At 40.0% G+C, this 24,896-nt stretch overlaps 1 protein-coding gene across 1 annotated transcript; it reads left to right on the forward strand.

Annotated features, from left to right (window-relative positions):
- Positions 1–567: 567 nt before the first annotated feature.
- On the forward strand, positions 568–24,896 carry LOC117272195 (FYVE and coiled-coil domain-containing protein 1-like). The gene is made up of 18 exons (XM_033650974.2): positions 568–693; positions 1,392–1,486; positions 3,010–3,116; positions 4,111–4,236; positions 7,088–7,194; positions 9,824–9,967; positions 11,688–11,784; positions 11,882–14,275; positions 15,063–15,155; positions 15,481–15,599; positions 15,839–16,006; positions 16,237–16,377; positions 18,159–18,367; positions 18,552–18,693; positions 19,272–19,376; positions 20,101–20,311; positions 21,527–21,636; positions 21,791–24,896. Exons 2-18 carry the CDS (start codon positions 1,423–1,425, stop codon positions 21,864–21,866), a joined length of 4,413 nt encoding a protein of 1,470 aa, XP_033506865.1. The 5' UTR covers positions 568–693; positions 1,392–1,422; the 3' UTR covers positions 21,867–24,896.

A 24,896-nucleotide genomic window follows, 5' to 3' on the forward strand; every position in this document is an offset into this window, starting at 1 on the left:
TGTTAGTATGGTAGGCATTGTTCTTCTTTATACTTGTATGAATTTTCACTTGTCATCAGCAAAGGCAGTTGTTTTCTTTTTAGGCCTCCTGAAAAATCTTGGAATTGTTTTGTTTTTTATTTATTTATTATTATTATTATTATTATTGATAATTGTTTTTTCTCATTTTTACATATTCAACCATTAATTTATTTTTATTTTTGAATACAAACTGGTTCAGTTTTAATTAATGGAATTTTATAAAACATTATTCATAAAAAAAAAGAAGAAATAAAGCAGATCATGTAATAAAAAATATATGAAACTAAAGACTTAAATTAAGGATAAGTTTTTTTTAATAATCCATAGAGCAATATTCAGATCATATATTTTGCATATCATACACTGCATCTTGATGCTATTAGTTTTTTTATTGGTCAGCTACTTTGGCTCTTGTCAAAATTAAACAGTATTACAAATAAAACAAATTATGTCATAATAATCACAATATTTTTTTAATAGATATTCTTTCATTATATTTAATAGAATATTATGTTTACACAGCAGGACGCAGCCTCAACCATACTTGATGGTTGCTGCTGCCTGTTTATCCGTTGCACCTGTCAATCATCCACAGTGCCCGCCTCCCAACGGGTAGCAAGTTTCTGCTGTATCACCTACAAACTGGACACTCTGGACAATTTTACACATCAAGTACGTGCATTATTTAACTGTTTGTTTAATATTGAGCTGTTTGGCTTCATTTACAACCAAACTGTGATGGTGTGTGACAGAAATGTACGTTAAATACGAGCAGGAAATGAAGGGCTGGGAACAGGTGCATGTAGGATAGCGCTCGCCAGCTTTGACAAATCGATGTTTATGTCGCGGTTTGTTGCATTTTAAAGCCGTTTGAAAGTGATTTAAATCAATTTGGTGGTTTGTAATGGCGACGGTGGATAGCGGTGGATAACTCATGTGTCAGTGGGGTCTGTTCAGGACGCTTTCACCTGTCGTCATGATGTACATGTTGTTCCTCCTCTGACTGTAGGCAAATTTTTGCTAACTTTACTGAAGTGGTTTCTTCCTCTTAATACATTCATAAACCCCTCTGTAATATTTAAATAGTCTAATTTGTTTAACACTTATAGGGTTGGCAGAATGTAACACTTTATTAAAGAGACTTTACAGCAGGGTGGACTAATTTAGGGCAGCACTATTTTTATGTTTACCTCCTGGAGGAAGCAGCTTTGGCATATTTCACAGACACCCTTCCTGCTGTGATTCATTATTAGGGCACAGATACATTCTTTACATTTCAAGCAAAGGAGGAACAGTGTTTACATCTCGAGGACATTTCTGCAATATCCAAAAAATAATCATAATCTCTTTATTTTTAACCCCACATGCAGAATTTCCTGACCACACTGCCCTTTACCCACAATGGCCTCCTCCTCCTCATCAGTTGGAGATAATCAACTGCAGAGGATAATCAGAGATCTGCATGGTAATTAAGCCGTTCACACCTACAGTACACACCACCACTTACAGTCAGTGCTGTCACAAAATTATTGTGGTAGCAAAAAACAGTGTGCAGATTCTAAAAATGTTTAGTTTCCTGTGTGAATATAAGAACATGGTTTGCTATTTATCTCCGCCAGGTGTAAGCCTGGAGGGGATCATGTGTTTGGTTGTGTGTGTGTGTGTGTGTGTGTCTGTCCGCAACTAACCAAACTACCATAAAAATTAGCCTCAAATTCGCTCTGTACGTTTATGACTGTATACTCAAGAATGAATTGTGGTCCTGGTGATTAATAATTGCTTTTTAAAAAAAGCGCCTCTCTCTTCTCAACTTGCTGGCAGGAGCCACAAGTTTTTCGGAAATCAGCTCAGCTAAAAACAACAAGCATTACCGTCTGGTGCAGGCCCCAGTTTGGCCATCATCATGGCTCAACAGCCAACATTTCTTTCCTTGATATTTGTGCTTCTACTATAAGTGCCCAAAGTGAGCAGGCTGTGTAGCCTAGTTACATGTTTTTATGCCTCCACACTGGCCATAGCTGCGGCTTAAGGCATTACGTTTTCAGATAGTCGTCTCTCCGTCCATCGTCTGTTCATATGTATGTATGTCCGTCCATCCTGTTCTCATGAGTGCATTATCTGAAAAACGCCTGAATTTATTCAAATTTGGCACAAATAATCTGACCAGAATTTGGTGGTTGAAGGTCAAAGGTCAAGATCACTGTGATCTCACAAAACATTTTTTGGCCATAAGTCAGGAATTCATATGCTTATTGTGACAACATTTCACACAGATGTCTAATAGGATAAAATGGTGAAGTAATGACATTTTATATCCAAAAGGTTCACTTCACTATGATGTCATAATGTTCTGCAAAAACGCTTTTCTGGCCATTATTTAACTTCATAACTCAGGAACGGAAGGGGAGACATTTGATCAGATACTGAATTGGTGACACTAATCTTGGGTGTCCATCTTAAAACAGTGCGGATTGTATGAATCTTCTGTGCTGCAAGATTGAAAATGTGTGTAAAGGATCCATGTTTTCACTTACATGGATGTAAACTGTAAGTGCAACTTGATGGGTTTGTGGAGGCATATAACCACTCTGCGGTAATTCTATTGTTCCTCTGTTTAAGTTGTGTTTATTGTTGTTGTTTTCTACTTTGTTGTGCTGTAGCCTACACACAAAGTTAATGCCATAAAAGTTCAGTTATGACACAGATCAAATATTAATGGCTTTGTTTTAGTCATTAAAGATACGTTCATCCTCATATTATATTCTAGGCTATCCATATTTCATATACAGTGCTTGCTAGCAGGAGAAATCGATCCACTCTGTGTGATGCCTTGTGGCTCTGTCAAAAGTAGACAAGGCGTATATTTTTATTAGCTTCTGGGATGCTTCTGTGATTAGCCCAGGCAGCTGCCTGGCTGTGATCTGCACTTCACTGTGTGGACTTTCCTTGTTGTGTATGTGTTAACACTGCTGTTACTGTCTTGTTTAGATGCTGTGTTAGAGTTGAGTAAAGAACACAAGGAGTGCGGTGAACCCGTAACTGATGACAGCGGCAACCTGCACAAGTTCTTCTATAAACTAGAATACCTGCTGCAGGTACGGTATCATACCATATCACATAATACTTTAATACCACAAAACTTCATCACATTTTGAATTTAGGGTTTATCAGAATGATCCAGTTTGTGTTTGAAAATGGAACAACACTTCTCGTCTAACTCTCCAGACCAGTGCTTTCCAACTGGGCAGTAGTAACCTCGAAAGGACACAGGTTATGAGTAAGCATTACTTTGCCACAGTATAAACGTCAGAAGCTGGTGTCTGAGATTAGCACTTGCCAAATGTAAGTAAATTGTTGGCAGTGGCATATCAAATTGTCACGCCAACCGTCATTTTGGCAGCCAGAGAAAAGGCACAGCAGACAGACATGTCGTGACTGCTGTATAAATGCAACAGTATTGTCTGTAGGACTCTATTTATTTGATTGACAGTCGCGGTTCACTGTATTCTATCCAGTAACCATCAATAAAAAGAACAGCTATACAAATGGCTTAATTTTTTACCTTAAATGATGTCTACATGATCTAAATGTTATTCCTTCATTTAGCGCGTAGATTTTCAAAGTGGCAAATACAATTTCTGAGTGGCAGACAAGAGATATACCTGCCTGCCACATTGATGATGAAAAAAGTTCATCTCAGACCCTGGTAAGAAGCTAAAGAATTTGAGAATTGGTGTGCTAAACCAGGGATTACCAACCCTTAAAATGAAGCACTAATGACCCCTCACCATGGTTGTTTATATCAACAAGTTGCAGTTTTACTAAAGAGTATTTTTTTCCTCCAAACCTCTTAGACTGTCTTTTTGATTAGAGAATATGAAGGTGAAACAAAATATTTCCTTCCCGACAATCAATTATCTCATAACCCACTGAAGCAATCTCATGACCAACAGATTGGGAACCACAGCTCTGGAAAGACTAAGGTGAAACAGGCAGGACATTCATAGGAATGATATTAATTGTGATGTGATTCAGTACACAGCACTGTCAGATAGACCTGTACATAATGAGGTGATTTGTGTCTCTTAGTTTGACCAGAAAGAGAAGACAACCTTTCTTGGTCAGAGGAAAGACTACTGGGATTACTTCTGCGACTGCCTGATTAAGATCAAGGGAGCTAACGATGGCATCCGTTTTGTAAAGTCCATCCCCGAGGTAATCCTCCTCACGCACACGCACACACACACACACACACCCACACACCCTCGGTGTGTCGGCCCTGCCATGTCGTGCAACACAAGCAGACACACAAATACATGGTGACTGTATAACCATGGAACTAATCCTCTGGTGAGTCAGGTACAGTACGACTCAGCGCTGCTAATTCACTCGCTGCCTTACACCTGTTCCTTCCTCACCCGCTATCCTGGGAATTCACAGTGGTGAGCTTCATACTGAAATATCTGTCGCTGAATTAGTCCTAGTTTGTACTGTATTTAATTTGTTGCTTGTTTAACCTTCTGTTAACCTGATATTAATTATTTTGTGTGTTTTAAAAGCTGTTTTTTGTCTTATATATTGGAGTATACTAGCTATGCTGCAACTAACACATTTTTATAGTTTCAGTGAATATGCTGATTATTTATTTTATTAATTGTTTAGTTTATAAAATGTAAGAAATGTTGCCTAACAGAATTTACTAAATCCCAAAGGTGACTTTTTCTACTTGCTAGTTTTGTCTGACCAACAGTCTCAGATATGAAGCTATTAAATTTACTAAAGCAGCAAATCCTCACATTTAAGAAGCTAGAACCAGCATGTTTTTTTTTTCTTTGCTTGAAAAAAGTCTTCAGTGAATTGATTCTTGAAATATTTGTAATATTTATTTATTTTTTTTTTTTTTACACTGTCAAACACCTTTATATCATTTAATTGACTGCTGGTTTTAGCTTTAATCTCTAAAAAGTAAATAAGTAAGTGATAATCTGATCTAAAATGAACAAAATGCCAAGTTAATCAGGGTTCCCACCTAGCTATGAAATTAGAAAAACTGTTTTTCAGGCCTGTAAATGGTTTGGAGTGAACCGAATGTTTTGGAAAAGTTTTGAATAAATATAGTTCTGGCAATCATTTAAAATACGATCATGAGAATCCCAAAACATGTTAAATGTAAAATGTAAATGTTATCATTGAAATGTCACTAGTATCACATGATTCACATTAGCGTGTGCAGCTAGTTGGTGGTGGGAATGTCTAATGAAAGGCCTTGAACCTGAACGCAACACTTGTAGTATAATACCAACGTGTTTAGGCCTCTGGCATTCATCAGGGTCATCCAGTCGAAACCTGTCAGCCTTACAGTAAAGTTTGTAAAGCCTTTATCTTATCTTCCGTCTTCATGCACCTTGGAAGAAAGTAAAGTTGCTCTAGAAACCTTCACCCTGCTTCTGTGGGAATGTCTAATGAGCAAGTAATGTTACAATCTAATGTCGCTTATCTGCAAATGCCTGTGAAGTACGAGCTTAATGATGGCTTTCGAGCAACCAGTACACAGCTCTAGAGAGAGGCAGACCCTATCCAGACTGAAGGTACGTTTGGGCGTTGATAACATGGGTGAAGCAGCTCTCGTCAGCCATGCTCGAGGGAAAGAGCACCAAGGCAACCAAAAGGCTGCTCAACAGATGGCACAGACACATATAAAGGCCAGATTATGTTTCTGCTTCCAGCATGGCGGGCATTGATATAGCTTTGAGACAACAACCAACTGTAAACCAGTCTATTGCCTAATCCAGTTATCTGCTTACCTTTTTTAACTAGGTAAATAAAGTCATGGAAATAGGGTAAAATATTGTGGAAAAGTTATGGAGAAGTTTTGAAAATTCATTGGTCAAAATGTGTAGGAACCCAGTATAATGTGTCAAACTGAAATGACTCTGATTCACTATCCTTTTGTTAACGCTGATTGTCTGGATATGATGGTACTGTCCCTCTCAAACATGGTATTACTAACACGTTTTTAATATTGTATGCTACAGTTACATGAGAATAAACATCCTGATTTTGAAGGGGATTAGTATTGTGGTGCAGTGTAGGGCTGCAACAAATGATTGACATCTTCAGATTTCTTGTTTTGTCCGACCAAAAGTCGGTCATACTATTTATGAAAAAGAAAAGCAGATAATCTAAACTTATGTGAACCAGCAAATGTTTGATATTTTTAAGGGACTAAAACGATTAATCAGTCATCAAAATAGTTGCCAGTCAGTTTTCTGTCATCAACCATTGAATTATGTGAGCGTTTGTTTGGCTATTATTCCATTCTTTAGGAAAATCATTTATTAGCAAAACATATCTCTGGTTTAAAGTTTCCTCAGGGATTTACAACAGTCAGTATTTTACGTCTTTAAAAGTCACATAGTTTAGTCAGTACCAGCTTCGAGCTAATTACTTGTGAAACCTTTGGTACTTTTACTCTTCTTCTACTCTTCATGTTTCTTGTCGGTCAGTCTCTGACGTAAATCAGTCTCCAGCTGGTGTCCTTCTGGTAGATCTGTGGCTCTGTTGTCTTACTTAAATCCCTCCATCTGCTAATGTATTTGAGGAGCCTGGATGTACTGACAGATACTGTAAATTCAGCGTCTATGCAGTGATTATCTTTAAACTTAGACATCTTTAAGTGTTGTTTGCTGCGACACAGTTCCACATTAAACTTGAGCTGAAATGAGTCAATTAATCAGTTAATCAATAAACAGAAAACTAAACAACAACAATTTTGATTGTGTTTGAGTCATTTTGTCGATTTTCAATAAATCTACATTCTGTTTTATATCATTGTAAGACAAATATCTTTGGATTTTGGACTGATTTTTGGAAGGAAATAAGCTACTTGCTGGGGTATGATTATTATTGCGTATGAAGGGTTTTAGAAGTTTGCTTTTGTATCTGTTTTTTGTTTTGTATAGCCTAAACCGACAGACTACTGAGGACAGTCCACATCGCAGTGAGGTATTTTTTCTCTGTGTGTATGTGCAAATACACTGAAGTGTATATTTTTGTGTGTCCTCAGTTGAAGACATCACTGGGGAAAGGAAGGGCCTTCATCCGCTACTCACTCGTTCACCAGCGTCTTGCTGACACACTACAGCAGTGTCTTATAAACCAGAAGGTCACAAGGTTAGAGGACACACGCACACAAATGCATTGTGTTTACTTTTGGTCCCTATAAGCTGCTGAGACGCCTCACGTTCGACACCCATTGAGGTACTATACTGTACTCTACAGGGTTGTGGTGTCCTGTTATTGTCTGGAAGTGTGACCAGAATCCCTTCCTGATTTATGTCTTATTTCTGTTTTCACAGAAAACACAACAGCCACACAACCTAACCATACACACCTACAGTCACGTTTCACTTCCTCAGCTGTTCATCAAACAAAAGTTTTGGCCTCATTTAACCAGGATAGTCTTTTGTGATTTACATTTCTATAGCAAGTGAGTGTAAGGCAGTGATCTGACCCAATAGGGTGCTGGGTGGCTCCCACAACCCTTTTTGGTAACACTTTACTTGAGGGTATCTACATAAGGGTGACATGACACTGTCATAACTATGACATGGCACGGTCATGAACATTATGTACATGTCATAAACATTCATGACTGCTGTCATTAAGTGTCATTCGTTTTTTGTAATGACAAGTTGACATTGTTTGGGTTGTCTTGATTATGACAACTTGACATTAACATAAAGACATCTTCTGGTAATGTCATTCTGATTAATGTCAAGTTGTCATGATAAGGACATCCCAAGCAAATTTAATGTCAACTTGTCATGACAAAGCAGCCGGCTCTTCTTCAGCTGTATCCCGGCAGCAGCGTTAGCAGTGTCCCGGTACATAGCATTAGCAGCCGCCTTCTCCTCCGCTGTATCCCAGCAGCAGCATTAGCAGCAGAGAAGCCGGACTTGCTCGAACGGTCCGCTGGAAAACCGAAGATCAAGGACGCGGCGACGCGGCCCTGCCACGGCAGCCGCCCGTGGGCAAACAAATTAGTCTCCAGCGTGCCGCTGTCCAGCAACCTTGAATCTATAGGGGAGGGGGGGCGGACACGACGCGCAGCAGTATTTTGAATTTGAGTGCAGTAACCGTTTTGGCCACATTCTTACATACAGCGCCTCTGAGTAGATACCCTCAAGTAAAGTGTTACCCAATTTTCTAACTTACAATTAAAATAAATTAATTCTCTTTGGGAATTTTTTTGTGCTTTTAATGTAAATATGGTACCAGAGTACATAAAAAGGTATAAAAATAGAGCTTGTTTATCAAGAAGTGCCAGGGCAGGATCCACCAACAGAATTTCAGGCGAGGCCGAATGTCCTTAAATACGAGAAACCCACCTTCATACACCTGACCTATGCTGCTTGCTGCGACTGGCCCCTGGCTTCCTGCCATGTTGCAAAATTGGCCTCCAGGCAAAGCAAGTTGAGTGTCTCTGGTGTAGGGAAATAATAAGTTAAAATACATTAAATCACACACTGTAGGCTGCCTGTCTCTCAATAACAGATTGTGTGCGTGTGTGTCACAGACTGTATTTTGTGTGTGTGCGTGTGTGTGTGTCAGCTCAGGTCAGGTACTGTACCACATGCTGTATAGGCTAACCAATCTCACACAGTCTGTAGAAACCTTAACCAAGTGATGACATTCTTTCAAGTGCCATTTTGGTATTTATAGAAGTAGTTCATTATTTTGGTAAATACACATATTTGCTGTCTTGCCAAAAGTTAGATGAGAAGCGCAATACCACTTAATAATGCGATAACTATAAATGCTGTGTTTCTTTTACCCCAGAAGTTGGAGGTCGGAGCTGGTAATGATATCATACTCATGTTGACTGCAATGTTGTTAGCAATAGCAGTTAATAACAATGCATTATGCTGTATTGTGAGCATAGAAACACTGTAGCAACATGTCCATAGATAGAAGTTGGACACTATTGTGTGTACAACACAAATAAAACAGAAGTGCTCTATCACTACAGCTTTGTCTGCTGCTGTCAGCTACCTACATGCTAAAATGTCTTTTAATGTTATACGTGCTGTTTTTTTGTTGTGGGAATTTAGCCACTGTAATCCAAGGGCTTGTGCTCTATGTGCAAATGTTTCACCAAAACAAGTTCCCTCTCTACACTGCTATGCAAGAGCACTGCCGCTACATCCTCGGCTTAGTGCTGCCCAAGAGGACAGGGATTTGTTAAAAGATAAAAACAACCCAGCGCATTTTTTTCCCCCATAGTGCGGACTCATGGGTTCAACCAGACTTTTCTCCAGTGCTGGCACAGTGCTAAAAGTAGTGACAGGGATTCTGAAAATGGTGACACAAGCGAGGAGAATTCTGTCCGTAATTTGTGGCCAATGGCAGGTGTATATCAGCAGTCTACATCCTGTGTCCGACTACCCACAACATGACTTTATTTATAATGTAATAAATCAATTTTTGTGTTTTAGAATCAAAAGTAAAAACCGTGATTCTTAAGTGAATGTATTCTTTTACCCCCACCACTAGTCTCCATTGTTTATATAGCACCTTTATTTGTATTTGTCATGCTTTTATTTATGCTGTCTGTCCCTGCATTGGATCAGTGGATTTTATACTATGTGGTCTTATCTTATATTTTCTTAACACAAACAAACACAATGATTAGCCAACAGTATAAACATTTATGTCACATAAGGAAATATGTGTCTTTGTTCCCCTGTCGTCAGTATTGTGTTTTATGTTGTTGTTTTTTTTTTGTATTCCTCTCACGCAGTGACTGGTATTATGCTCGGAGTCCCTTTCTCAAGTCTCACCTCACTGCTGACATAATCAACCATCTTTATGAGCTCAACCAGATCCAATTTGACGTGGCAGCCAGAGGTTATGACCTTGATGCAGATTGGCCAGCATTTGCGAGGTAAACAATTCCTAGAAACATCTGTTTACACTTTTACAGCTGGCAGTTTCCTTTCTTTTGTTTAAGAAAAATACAAACTTGAGTGTGGTTGTTGTTTAGGTGAAATCACAGGTACTTAATAAAAACAAAAGCTCATAGTTCTTCTGCCTCGGGTTTGGAAATGATTTGTGAATCTGTCGGAGACAGCCCTTAAGTAATGTGAAATTACACCTCAGTTTAGTGCACCTAATGTAGGATTGTGGTGAAGCGATACTGGGTATTTCACCACTTGAAGTAACACTTAATTATCTGATCACTCTGCACATTCACAGCTCTTTTTTTACTCGAGAGTGTGCAAATGTGTGTGCGTGAGAGTCAGTGGGTGCTGACAATGTGTGAACACTGATCACTGTGGCTCACGTCAGCACCTTTGCCAAAACTTTTCACTTCCATGTCATCAATTTGCAGTTGCTCTGCAGGCAGCGGACGCAGTTTTTTAAAAGCCTCATTTGTGTTGTTGTGCTGCAGCAAATTATTGAGATAATTGGTTGAATCTTATAATACAGTGCAATGCAGCAACACCCACAACAACACAAACTATGATCTGGAAGATTCCCTGAAAAGGAGTTGGTACAACACCTGTCACACACATTATAAACAAAAATAAAGATGATTAAATTCACAAATGCAGTATTGATTTCAGGGGCTATTTTGTAGAAGTGCATACAACAGTATAGATACAGTATGTATGATATGGTGAACACTCTTATATTTCTGTTGTATCAGTCTAGCATATGCTTGAGGGTAAATACAGTACTTGTTCTGCTTGTCATTTCCCCACAAGTAGCCAGAAATTACACCCACAAAACACAGTTAGTTGTTTTCACATTGATCATGACTGGATGGAAACAGTTTCATCACTGTACTAGAGATGAATAACTTGATATATGACAACTATTGCTCTGTCATTCAAGTAATAGGCTTTCTCTGCAGTCAGGTTACTAATCTAATGTCATTTGAAGTTTGAATGCAAACTATGAAGTGAATGTGTCATATGGTATACACTTTTGGGTCCCATTTTGGGTCCCATTGTTTGTGAATAATATCATAGAAAACAACTGAAAAGTGGTTGTACATTGTGACATTGTGAGTTGCAAATTCATGAGAAATTTCAGAGTGTAATTTGTCACCAGTTATAGGAAAAATAGAGACAGTGTTCAGTTAGAAAACTTTTAATTAACTGGTAGCATAACCTTTTTACAAAGTAATAGTTAGTGTACAAGAGGTCAGCTGAACATGCAGAAATAAAAAAATGTGCTGTTGTAAATTACAGACAGGCACATTCAACACGTACGGAGATAGTTTTTACAAATGGTGCTGTTTATAGATTATCATAATCATTTTGTCTCTGAAATTGTTTTTTTTTTTTTAGCCTTTTTTTTCAGTCATTAAATTATTATTCTTTTGCAGTCTTCTTCTGAATTCCTCTGAAAATCAACAACCAGATATAGACCTCACCCATTTACATATATTAAACCTCTGTCACATAGTATGAACTTGGTATTCATTCTGTGTCAGAACATTGTGTCAGAACAAAGTGTTGCTATAGAGCCACCTAAATATTTGCTTTTGTCAACTTGAGTTCCTCTTTTCTGTCAAAAACGACATCCGTTTTTTCATCAGCTGGATGTCATGTTGTAGGTTTAATGACCTTAATATTTAATGTCTCATTACATCGAAGGCGAACATTAGGCACTGCCTCGTCAGCTTTCCTGTGGAGGCCTCCCAGTCGCTGTTCCAGCATCAACAGTCTCGTTAGCAGCTACGCACACTCACAGGTACTCACATGCTCATATTTTATATAGACATTCTTGCACAAATATTTATGTAAATGTGTTTGAACTTTAATGCTCCCTGTTTTCATTCATTGACCAGGCGCAGGAGTTCCTCCCAATCCCAGACCACAGTCTTCTTGGTGAACTGGGTGAACTGGGGGAACCCTCTCCTTGCAGCATCGCAGAAAACCTGCGCATTGAGCTCGACCAGTCTGAGCTCAGACAGCAAGAGCTTCTGGTGCGGGTTCAGGAGTTGGACAAAGAGGCTGCTGAGCTAAAAGGTGTGATTAAAGACCTTCAAGGCCAGTTAGCTCAGAAGTCCACAGCAGCCCAAGGTAACCAAGAAACAGTTAACCACCTTCAGACCTGTAGGGAACCAGTAAACAGTGAAATTCAAGATAGACTTACAGCTGCTGAGAACAAAAATATGGAGCTTCTCTCAAAGTTGGACGAGGCTCTTAAAGAAAAGGGACAACAAACCACTAGCTACTGTGACTCGGCCTGGAAAATCCAGGAGCTCCTGGATAAAGTCAAGACAGCAGAGGAAGAAAGACTGGAGGCAAAGAGAGAGGCTGAGGATAGGGCCAGGCACTCTGAGCGCCTGTCCCAGGAACTTAAACTCAGGGAAGAAGAGCTGAGGAACAGTGAGGAGAAGCTGGCTGAAGTAAAAGCCGGTGCTCAAGATGAACACGTAGAGGCACTCAAACGCCTGGAGGAGCTCCAAAGTGCAGTTGGTCGAATTCAGGGGGCGCTGAGTTTGAAAGAGAAGGAGACAGGGAACTTGAGAGCCCAGCTTCAGGATCTACAAGCATCACTGGAGTGCAGAGAACGTCAGGCTGAGGATCTGAGAAGGCGACTGCAAGAGGAGAGGGAAGAGGTGGAGCAGAGATGTAGCATGAGCAGTAGCCAGAATGAGGAACTCGAGACCGAGCTCCTGGATCTAAGTAAAGCTCTAAAAAACAGAGAGAAAGAGATTGCTGTTAGTTCAGAGAGAATCAAGCATTTAGAGGAGCAGTTGGAGAAGCTAAATGTTGAGAAAGAAAGTCTGAGCTCTAGACTTGCTGATAATGAAGCGGTTTCATGTGAGAACCTTGAGGACTACAGAGCCCAATGCGACAGTCTCATGGAAATGAATGCTAAGCTACTCCAAACGGTTGAAAAAACTGAGGGGAGCATTATAGAGCTGACTGAGAGCAGGGCAGCCTTGTTAGACCAGCTAGCCTCCTTGAGGGCTTCTGAGAAGCACTTAAAGGGCCAAGTTGAGGCTGCAAATATGTGTGTGGAAGATCGGGAAAAGAAACTTCTCGATGAAAATCTGCATCTGGAGGAGATTGCCCAGAAGGCACTCCTCCAGAAGGAAGTTTCTGACGCCAAATTAAAGAAGCTAGAGCTTGAGAACAGGGAGCTTCTTGAGGTCCAGTCCTTGTTGAAGAAGCAGTTAGCAACAGCTCAACAGGAACTGGACTCACTCACTGCCAAAGCTACAAAGTTGGACAAGAACCTCACAGTGTCCCAAAGAAGCCAAGCAGAGTTACTTGAAAAACTCCAGGAAACTGAGGCTAAACTCAGAGACCAGACTGCCGAATGTGGGCGTCTGCAAGCCAGGGCAGAGGAGCTGGAGAGCAGGACTGGGGAGCTGCACGATGAAAAGGGCGCTGCAGAGAGCAATGAAAAAATGCAGAAGCTTCACAATGAGCATCAGACATCTTCAATGGAAACCAAAGAGGCCCCGTTCAGGCTAGTAATAGCTGAGGCTCAACTGGAGCTCAACCTAAGGGAGGTGCACCGGCTCCAGGAAGAGGTGGTCGACCTCAGGGCTCAGCTTCTAGCAGGAACTGAGGAAAGGATGAAAGTTCAGGCACTGCAGGAGGTGACTGAGTCCTCCAGAGAGGACCTGCGTGTCTTAGCAGAACAACTCAAAGCCCAGGTAGAGGAGCTAAACCGCCGTCATGTGGATGAGATTCTCCGATCTCGGGAGCGAGAGGAGGCTATTATCCGGGAGCGTGACGGCGAGGCTCTGGCTCGAGCAGGTCTTGCTGCAGAGGTGACGGCCTCCAGAGAAGAGCTCAATAAACTGAAGCAGCGTTACGAAGCCTTGTGTCTGGAGAACAGCGAAGCCAAGGAGGCACTCCACAGAGCCAACACAGAAACAGCTGAACTTGGCGTGCACGTGTGTATGCTAACTGCCGAGAACGAAGAGGCTCGCCTTCGCTGGGAGGGCTTGTCAACACGGCTGCAAGAGCTGGATGAGGAGGCAGCTCAGGAGGCTGAGAGGCTGAACACCTGCATGGAGCAGCTGACACAGGAGAACCAGCGACTCCTCGATCAGCTCCGTGACGAGGAGGGTTCGTTGGCAACCCAGCAGGAGCTGCAGGAAAAGCTGAGTAAGGCCCAACAGGAGGCCGAAGCTTTGCAGCAGACGAGTCAGGAGGAGATCCAGGCACTCCGGTTCCAGCTCAGCAGCCAAGCCATGAGCCAAGGTGGCCAGCTCCAGGTCAGCCACAAATTAAGAAGTTAAGCACGCGTCAATGTGTTAACATGCGCTTAAGTAACCTGGTTACAGTTGGCTTTGTCCTGTTAGCTGGCTTCCTAAACATTGTGTAAATGAGGAATCTAGTGTTAATCAGGCTAGGGAATCAGAGAAACCTGATTGCTCTGCCATGTGTATGGGGAACCTGGTTTCTAATTGGCTATTTTGAAAAAAGCAGCAGAGAGACAGGAGTGAGTACATTTTAATATCTTATTCACTGCAAGTAATAATGTTAACCCAATATACAGCGTTATTTTCCTCATATCGTGCAGCTTTAACATATGACCCAGACTTCAGGGAGGTAAAGTATCAGTGTCTCATGAAAGGAGAGAATTTTATGTACTGATGCATTTTCCCATTTTGAATAATCCTATCCAAAGTCAGACTGAAACTAAAAGCAACATAAAATAACCTCAAGAAGTCTGATTAAGCAGTTTCTGATGCTGAACATTAAAATTCAAACACAAATGTGCAGTGAGGAAAAGCTACTCTGTGGGCAGAATTCAATTACTGACCTGCTGCTTGTAAACATGAGTTCACAATAACAGGGTTACCACAGTGCAGCTAGATGCGTCCTCCAAATATCTGTGTAACCTGATTTCTCTGAGCGCCCTGGTTATTTGGGTGCATGCAAACACACCACTTAATTGTTTTTTGTTAATAATGTCAGCACATCTACTGTAATATGTTTTTTTAAACCATGTTTGTTAAGTCATCACTTCATGAATTTGTGGTGTGTGTTTTCATCCAGACTTTGGATCAAGAGTTACAGGAAGTGAAATTACAGCTGACGGCTGAGCAGGAGAAAGTGGCCGACCTGGAGAACAAATTCAAACAGCTAGAGGTGAGAGGATACACTGATGCCACGTGCCAAAATGTTGTGTACTACATTATTATCAGGTTATCCTGGGCACTGTCTCAGACATCAAACAGTTCAAGGATGTTTAAATCATGGTATTGGAAGTGGTTTTACGCGAGGAAATGAATCTGGGTGCTGCAGACAACACAACAACATATATGTTCAGGTCTATGTGCCTAGGACTGATAAATGAAAACACGAATTCCAGTTACATTGTATACCTGCAATTGAGGTAATCATAACATTATGGTCACAGGCATAATTCACAAAGAACCAGAAATAATGTCTTGCTTTGCTGTACTGATTGCAGGCTGAGAATCAGAGATATTGCCAACAGATTGAGGAGAAAAACATCCAGATGGCCGATTCTGAAAATCTCATCCAGCAGAAAGAAGACGAGATAATCCATCTGAAAAGGAATTTATCAAGGTGAGATACTGTATTCATAATCACACATTCTGGACCGAATTAGAGCTCTGTGAAAAATGTTTTTAATCTTGTGTGTTTAGATCAGAATGTTTATTTTTCATTTAGCATGTCTTATCCTGGAATTTGCCGTCCTTGTTCTGTGCTGTTTTTAAAATTCAAGCCTAAAAATAACAACTGCGTGGGCACAATAAGAGTCACCCAAGAATCTCTGGACATATTATGAATATGCATGTGTGCAGGTCTGAGGACGGTCTGGCAGCGGCTCAGCGAACCTGTCAGGAGATGAGTGAAAATCTACGGAGAGTCATGCAGGACAAACAGAGCTTTGATCTTAAGGCGGCTGCTGAACTCGATGATCTTTACCGCACCAAAATCAATTTGGAAGAACGGCTTGTAGAACTCATCAGGTACATACATGCTTCATATTACCTCAGGTTTACTATTTCTTTTTTGTACATGAGGTTAGTTTGATTTAAATATGCGCAAAGCAGGGTTGATACATGATGCAGAAATTTGCCTAATGCCTTGGGGTTTGTGTTTTCAAATGGCTACCAACAAAACATCTAGATAGTGTAATCTGTAGTACACAGGTGATTTTTAGGAAATAAATGAAAATGCTTGCTGGTGCTTTTTGCAGGGAGAAAGATGCACTGTGGCAGAAAACAGATGCCCTGGAGTTTGAGCAGAAACTACGAGATGAGGAGACGGAGAGGGACGTCAACTACTGTCTGGGCTGTCACAGTCAGTTCAGCTGGTGGATCCGCAAGTACAACTGCAGGTCAGATGGCCCTCTGTATGATTAACAAATGTATTATATATAACATATTTCACCAGATCAACTGAAGTACTAAAGTCAGTGCTGCTACTTTTAAACTAGTTGTGTAATGACGCATTTTCTGAAACACTGTCATACCTCTAAAAACATTAAACTTCCTCTCTGAGGAAGTTACTCTTAATCAAACCCCTAAAATCTTATCTCGGTTCATCAAAGTTACATATTTAGAAGTTGTTTCTGTGAAAAAAAGTCCCTTCATGCAATGAGATGGTTTAGATGTTACTCTACACCTTTGCCTCATTTAGTATGTGCAGATGAAGTTTGATATAAAAAATGACTCCTTCCCCTCAGCCGCTCACCTGCAGCTCAGCCTACCTGCTCACCTTCAAGCAGTTTCAAGGTGAAAATGCTCAGCCGTGTCACTGACTGCTTATTTTGCTCATCATGTCTTATGTCATATAAAAAACACTATGTACATATTAACAGGGATAAAAAATTGGATTTTTGCTGGAGGGGATTTTTAAAGGTCTAGTGTAAAGGACTTCTCCCATGCGTCAAGCATATAGGGGAACTACAATGGCCGATGCAAATGGCCCTTTCTAGAGCCAGTGTTTGGTTTGTCTGTCCTTGGCTACTGTAGAACAACATGGCAAACTGAAGAGTGCCCGCACTGTATGCAGATATAAACGGCTCATTCTGAGGTAAAAAAAAACAAAACAACAACAACCCAAAACATAGCAATTTTTAGTTTCAGGTGCTTCCAAACTAATGAAAATATAATTCTGAATATTTAATTTCTGCTAATATATCCTCCAGAATCCTACACACTGGACCTTTAAGAGCAAGTACGACTAATTTATATTCAACACATTTATACACAAAATCTAAAGGCTGTGACTCATGTGCCAAAATCAGTCAGTGCATCACTGCCACCAAAATGACATTTCCCTTTGTGATTGTTTTGGCCAAGACAATCAAATGTCACAGGAACTGAGGTCCAATGACATTTTTATTTCTGTATTTCACTTCACATTCAGACTGACTAACTGCACCCTAAAACCAAAGACAAATAACGTCCACACCCAACACCCAACTGAATGGCTTTCTTCGACACGCAATACAAATGTCAGCTTGCTGCAGCGCCTTTGTAGAAGCAGGTCTCGCTCTATGTGGTGTCAGTGAATCAAGAAAGTTGCACCTGTAAACAGTTTTAGACATGTGATAAGTTGCATTAAAATTTGAGGATGAGCATTTCACTAATTGGATTTCAGGATTTGTCTGTTAACAACTGCAGATTACTGGAATTTGTGAAATATTTATGTTTGTCGGGTCGCAACAGGTGGCTCAGATATCATGCATGTGAGGGTTTACACAGTGAGCAGGCTGATGAACACGTCTGAGAGTTAAAGAGTTCATTAGAGAAGCAGTGTAATGGCTGCTTGTGACTTAATGCATCACAGAATCTTGACCATATTTGTACTTTTAAATTCTGTAACAGTCAAATTAGTGTATCAGTAATTTCAATAAAACAACATGTACAATTAAATTAAATCAAATTAAGTTAAATTAAAGAAATGTTTCAAAAAGCATCTGAAATGTACTTTTAGCAGATGCATCGTTAAAGATGTAAAACTCTTTGTAGGAATTGATTTGAAACCTGCTCTTAAAGCTAAGAAGAAAAAAAAACTCCACTCAATTTCATACTAATTCCCCTCCACACTATAATAATCTGCATTTCAAAATGTTTTTTTCCTCCATCTTAATCATAATATGTCTATTCCCAGACTGTGTGGGCGTCCCTTCTGCTACTACTGCTGCAGTAACACAGTCAGCACCCAGCAGGGCGGCCACAGAGAGCGCTGCTGCAGAGACTGTTACAACCAGCACAGTGCAGTGGTTGAGCGCCACCCACAGGAGGAAGTGACTAACAGCACACCGGGGACACCTTTCAGTCGTTTGCTGCAGGCTGGGAGAGCTGTGGCCGGTGTTCCAGGTAACAAAACACACACTCTTTCCAACACATGCAAGCATGCCGAAGTAGTCAGTTGCTTAAGTAAAGGCACACTTGCTTTAAATTGGAGTGGTTTAAACGATGACATACACATACAGTAAGAGAAGAGTGTAAGAGTAGAGTATAAAATGCAGCAATGAACATGAAGCCTGTTTTTATTTTCTAGGAGCAGATGAAGGTGAGAAGCTGGACGATGGTGTTTTTGACATCATCACAGACGAAGAGGTGAGCGGGGTCTACGACAGTGACTCCCTCTCCTTTGCCACCGCATGCTCTCCTGGACATGGACAGCAGGGGGCAGCACAACTGTAAGTATTTCACATGAAGTCACTCAGGAGGGAATGTGTGTGGCACAGGGAGTCAATAAACCATGATATGAGATAATAATATCAACCGCAGAAACAGATTTTCTATTTGCAACATGTCACCCTCATAATAGTCTGTCTTTTCCAAATTTAGTTCTGTCAGCCATCACAGTCAGGAAACAAGAAATGTTTGCAGTGGTGAAAAGAAATTTACCTCATGACTCAATCACATTTCTCATAGCTTTAACATTTTTCTACATACATTGCCTATAAATAGTGACTTAGTGATATAAGACATACACATATTTGCACTTTGGCCTGTATAGCCTGTGTGTGTACTGTCTTGCTGTTAATGCTGTGTGTGTGTGTGTGTGTGTGTGTGTGTGTTTTCATTATATGTGTACTGCGTGAGCCACGTCTAAGACTCCTTTCTATTGCCTTGATACTGTAGTGTTTTTCTGATTCACTTATTTCATTCCATACAACTTTACAGCGGTTTTTATTTGATCTTTTGTCACTTTAGTAAAATAATTCTCCATAAATTGATTTTAAAAATGTAAAAGATGCATCACTCTTTCTAGAAACAGCAGTGCCAGTGCAGGAGACCTCACATCAGAGGACACCGAGGACCTCAGTGCTGCGGTGCAGGATGCAGAGATCTGCCTGCTGAAGTCTGGAGATCTCACGTGAGTTTCACATGCGGTGAAAGTTACGCTGGAAAAGCGCAGCATAGTTGTGTTTACACGTGGGTGTGGTCACAAAGTTAGACTTTAAGCTTTCAGAGGAAGTTTTTTGTATATACTTCTGGTTAAAAGTTCGCACTAAATACCAAAACGGGGAAGTGAAACATGAAGCTAATTCATGTGTGGGATGGAGTACTTCCGTAAATGCCACTTGGTACATGTTGTGGGACCAGTGTGTTGTTTATTGTGTAATTTAGAGGTATGTGTAGCGTCAGCATGCACCTGCCTCTGTGAAGTGCCATTAAGCAAAGTGCTAAATCCTATCCCCACAACTAAGATATATTGTGAACTTTTAGTCTGTGTTTTCGTCTGGTGAAATCTGATGAATTATTAGCACAGAAAACGAAAATGAAAAATATCCAGGAGTGTGGAGTAAGACAGAAGGAAGCTAACCAGGCCTCTTTAGTCTGCTCCTCATCTAGAGCTAGAGCCTCAAACCTGTATTAGCCACAACTAGCATAGCACTTCTAAATCTCCAACTGTACTGTGAGCGGACGACCTACATTTTGAGTAATGTAGGCACCAGGAAGAAGAACAAAAAGACTATCTCTGGTTCTACTGCATTTAATTCGATCTCTTTCACCAAGCAAATAATACACAAATATACAAACACTTTACAACAATATTGTGAACTTTCTTGTCATCACTTTTACTCCCTGTGCTGTAGGCTTTCTGTCCACTTCACAGTGGATGACATCTCAGGGTTTGGGGACAGCTCCCGAGAGCTCTTCATCAAGTCCAGCTGCTACAGCACCATCCCCATCACCGTGAGCGGGCCTGGTCCCACTGTCTCCTGGACGTTCACCTCTGAACCAAAGAGCATCTCCTTCAGTGTGGTCTACAGGGAGAGTGCAGAGACTCCACTGGAGCAGGCCAAGGTATACACAATACACAATACCTCATCTCAATGCCTTAAGGGGAAAATTTACCACCAAATTTATGTGGGTGTCCAGTCAGTGTTGATGGTAAACATAGTATAGTGAAGCAAAAAAAAAAAAAAAAATCCTAAGTGCATGCTGTATTGACGGAGAAAGCTGAGTGCTGCTAGTTGCAGAGCCATGCATTAGGTAGTCTTGGCTTCTCTCTGCTACATTTCTTCAGCCGTATGGTCTGGCTCAAATAAATATGGCGGAATATCAGAGTCAGCCAAAACCCTGTGAAATATATTCTTCATTTTCATTGTTGGAAACAGCTATTTTGCAATACAAGCGAAGAAAACAACAAAGTTTTATTTTTGAGCAACATCTAGAGCACATCCACTGGCTGCCAGAGATGAAATCCAAACTATAGTTCTACCTCCTTACAACTACGTCACAGTCACATCAAATGACGGCACTTAAAAGAAGGAAGACTTACAGATTTAACAGCTGCAAACTTAATTTTCTCTGTCAAAATAACATGCACTGATGAATTTATTGCTTTAATCTACACTGATTGGACATCTGCATAAAAGGTGGCAAATTTTCCCATTAAAAAACTGTGGCTGGACTTCATCAAAATCAGCCAAGCAACTGTGAAATGCAGTATTTGCAGAATGATTTAAGGATTTAAGACTGTTGCTGAGACATTTCACAACCATCCATCATGTTAAAATGAAGACTTGTGGTTTGTTTGATAAGCTGAGTAGGTCTGCCTCAGCCTACTGCCAGTGTTCCACCATATTCTGTGACCGTCAGCAGTGGATTGTGCATGCAGAAATATTATGTTTGCTGATGATGAAGTACAAAACATATTATTTCCACTGTGTTTTCACTTCTGCAGGTGTAAAGCAGCACAACCAGTGAAGAGCAAATGCCATTTTCATTCAAAATGAACCAGGGCAGGGTTAATGAATGTTGCAGAGTAGAAACCAATTATTGGTCAAAGTTGAACACCCTTTGGTTTAGTTATGATACTGAGTTAAAACAGTGTAATCCCCACCAACCAAACAATGTGAAAAAGATTTGATCAGCAGATTCTCAACTGAATTTAGTTTTGATAAAATGCATGTCATTCTCTCACCCTTTCAGATCTGTACCCAATAAATGCAGCTACATATTTCTCTGCTGCAGTTATAAATGTTAAACAAGATTTCTCCCCTTTGATCTCCACAGGTCTTGATCCCTCTGACTCGCTGTAACTCCCACAAAGAGACAATCCAGGGGGAACTGAAAGTCAGAAACGCTGGAGAATACACACTCGTCTTTGACAACTCTTTCTCCAGGTCAGTCACTGTGTGTGTGTGTGTGTGTGTATGTGTGGTATATGTGTTTCTTTGTGTGTTTGCTAAAAATCCTGTTAACCACAAACAACTATTATCTCAGAACTAGACCAGAAGGTGTGAACATAAGCTAACGTTCCTCTTTCCTGTTGATCAGGTTCATCTCAAAGAAAGTGCTGTATCATCTGAGTTTAGACAAGCCTGTGGTCTACGACGGAACTGACCTCCTCTGAACCAGACAGGAAGAGAAGCAGGTGTGAGGCTGACTTATGAAACACATTCAGGGTGTTTAAGCTCATGCGCATATCTTCAAGGCGACTGGGTCGGAGTCTACTGACGTTTAACAATCTCAATGAAGGTTACGGCATTTTAAAAACGTCTCTCGGCGGGCGACTTGATCACGAGGTGTTGCACATCAGATGAATTCTGATCATGAGGAAGCTGAAAAAAAAACAATGAAGTAAAACAATGTTACACTATTGAATGTGAGCATGCACTACCTTTTATAAAAGCCTGACATTGTAGTTTAACTGTAGCACTAAGGGTATTGAACTTCACTCCTACAGTAGATGGCTGGAAGATTGTTGCATATTTGAATGTGAAAAACTTGTAAAGTAAAGCTGCATATTTTTCTTCAGCATCAGGTGCAGTTGTTTGATAAATAACGGTCTGTTCCCATTAGTTTCTTTGACTCATAAAGTAAGACTGCTGTCTTTTAAAATGGGATTAATGTGCGCTCTGCACAGTGACAAAAGAGTGGGAGATATGGTTAAAATCCTCTACAGCAGTACTGCAATATTGCAATACTGCACTATGACAAACCAACCCAGGGTAATGGCAAGCAACTGCCACAACTGCTTCATTCATGTCTTTACTGTGATGGCATTGGAGCGCCACGTATTTACACTATGCTACAAACGCCAGCAGTGTGACGAAGTGCTGAGCGTTTGCTGCTTTATTAATGATCGCCAACAGTTGAAAAATTGGGTGAAAAGCTGCAGCTGCTTGTCACTGTCGCTTTTTACCCAGCTGTCCACTCACAGAAGAGGAGGGGCGGGACAAATACCACCAAGACCAACCGTCACATCGCTGAACAACAACAACAATGGAGGAGAAATTAATATGTAACCTAGTACCTACCTAACGTTAGTACTGCTCCAGCCTTCTCTTCATCCAGATCAAGATGCCATTTTTACTTGCGCAGAAATTCTGTATCATAGCAACCAGATGCAAGCAAAGCATCTCAGCTAAAAGACTTCTGTGCAAGTTTGTGTTTTGCATCTAACAGTGAACAAGTAGGCTATTTAATTTGTTATAAAACTGTCACTTTTGTAATTTAAAAAGCAACAATAAACCCTACTAATAGCCTGACAGTTAAGCTTATTAACAAAGCACTAACATGAGGTAGAATGAAGTAATTTCCAAAAACAAAACTTGGCTGTAATATTGTGTATTGTGCTGGTGAGCCACCCTTAATCACCGCAAGGCAAATTCCATCATCATTACAGCCCTACCACGGTATGTGTGATATCAATATTTATCATGATTTAATAGATTTTCTAGAAAATCAACTGTTTATGGATAAAAGAATTGGGCAGAAATGTTTGTTTTTGACGTGGCAAATGAAGGTACTTAATCACATTGATGCAAAAAACTCTAAAAATACAATATTGCCATAAATCATATCCTGCTCATTGATTGATTAATGGACCGATACACCCAGAGATATTAAAGGGAGAGCTACCACAGTGTCAATGGTTCAGCAAAATCTTTAAAAGTTTACAAAATTACATCAGAATTTATCATCATGTAAATGTTACAGGAATGAGACATGACTGTAAAGGAGGAGACTCATGTTGAAAATAATTTTATACAGAATCTAGTTGTTTTAGACGTCTAAATTATGTCAAGTTTAAAAAATGGATCCGTAACCTCAACTGAATTTTGTTCTAAATGCACAAACATACCTTTAACAAATCATCTAATGTTACTGACACTTTAAAATGGTGTCATGCTGTTGCAGAATACAGGAGGAGTAACTCACTCCTCATATTATCTGTGTCCAAAGCATGTACTGTAATCTGTTTCGAAATTCATGCTCATGTCACACACAGTAGTGTCCTCAACACTGTTGCCTTTTCAGCTGTTGGGAAATTACAAGAAATGGATTTGTTGTGTTGCAATTATGATGAAGCAGAACAGGAAGAAGCAGGACTTCTGCATAAGCCGCTACACTGCCACGTCATTCGGTTGCAATTGTTTTCAGGAAACATGCTTTAATTCTGTGTGTTTATGGTTATTGCAGTTTATGAGCTCTATGCATTCAGTTTTAACTTCAGTCATAACTCATGTTCTGACATATGGTGATGATTTTTTTTATTAAATCATTATATTAATTTAGTGAAGGTAGAAGCTGCAATGACATTTTCTCTTGACACGCATAAAGCCTTTAGATGAAGAAACATGATTATAATAAGGAAACTTTCTTATTTATAGAGTGCTTTTCTAGATGGAAAGAGATGTTAGTTGTTTACTGTTGCTGTGTGATGTAAACCTAAACAAAGTCTGCAGTGTGTCAAACAGAAATAGGAATCTCTGCGACAAGCCTTCAAATAATACAAGTCCAAAAATCACTTTTATACTTGTCTTAAAAGGACGTTTATTTGAAGGCTTTAATGTTGAAATTGACCTTATTTCTCAAACGTGTCTTCTATGGTCATTAAATCATACTGACTTGAATATACTGAAACATTGCTTTGCTATTCAACAGAGAATTTACAAATTCCCAGATGTCTTCCACTATTTTAAAACCATTTTGTAACTTATATTTTGAACATGAGAATAAGAAGGAAGATAAGGAAAAATGACTTTTTTATACATATCTGAGTAAGAAGAGTGATATATTGCCAAATACATTGGGGAAACATATTTGTCTATTTTATTGTTCTTGAATGGGAGCTTCTGTTTTGAAGGCATCGCGACATGACTGCTGTATAACGCACTTTTGAAAGGGCTTTTTGTCCGTCTGTATCCCATGAGCCTTTGTGCCAGTTTATGAATGTTTTTCTTTCTTTTCATTTGTATCTAGTGAGTGTGATTGTAGATGTTTACTGCTGGATTTGTCAGAGGGAGGCTTTCACTCTCTGGTGTGAACTGTAAATGATTGTGGGGGAAAGGTTTTACTGAAATATCATTTACATACTAAAGATTTATGATAGATCGGATTTAAGATTGTGGACAAATAAATAAGGATTGTGAGATGA

The sequence above is a fragment of the Epinephelus lanceolatus genome, chromosome 12 (genome assembly GCF_041903045.1).
Source record: "Epinephelus lanceolatus isolate andai-2023 chromosome 12, ASM4190304v1, whole genome shotgun sequence".
NCBI classification, from domain to species: domain Eukaryota; kingdom Metazoa; phylum Chordata; class Actinopteri; order Perciformes; family Serranidae; genus Epinephelus; species Epinephelus lanceolatus.

What these genes read in the sequence shown, in the direction of transcription:
- LOC117272195 (XM_033650974.2), top strand. Translation starts at nt 1,423, where the DNA reads ATGGCCTCCTCCTCCTCATCAGTTGGAGATAATCAACTGCAGAGGATA. An exon ending in CAGCAGGGGGCAGCACAACT is followed by an intron (nt 18,694 to 19,271) that starts GTAAGTATTTCA and finishes CACTCTTTCTAG; the next exon opens with AAACAGCAGTGCCAGTGCAG. An exon ending in CTGAAGTCTGGAGATCTCAC is followed by an intron (nt 19,377 to 20,100) that starts GTGAGTTTCACA and finishes CCTGTGCTGTAG; the next exon opens with GCTTTCTGTCCACTTCACAG.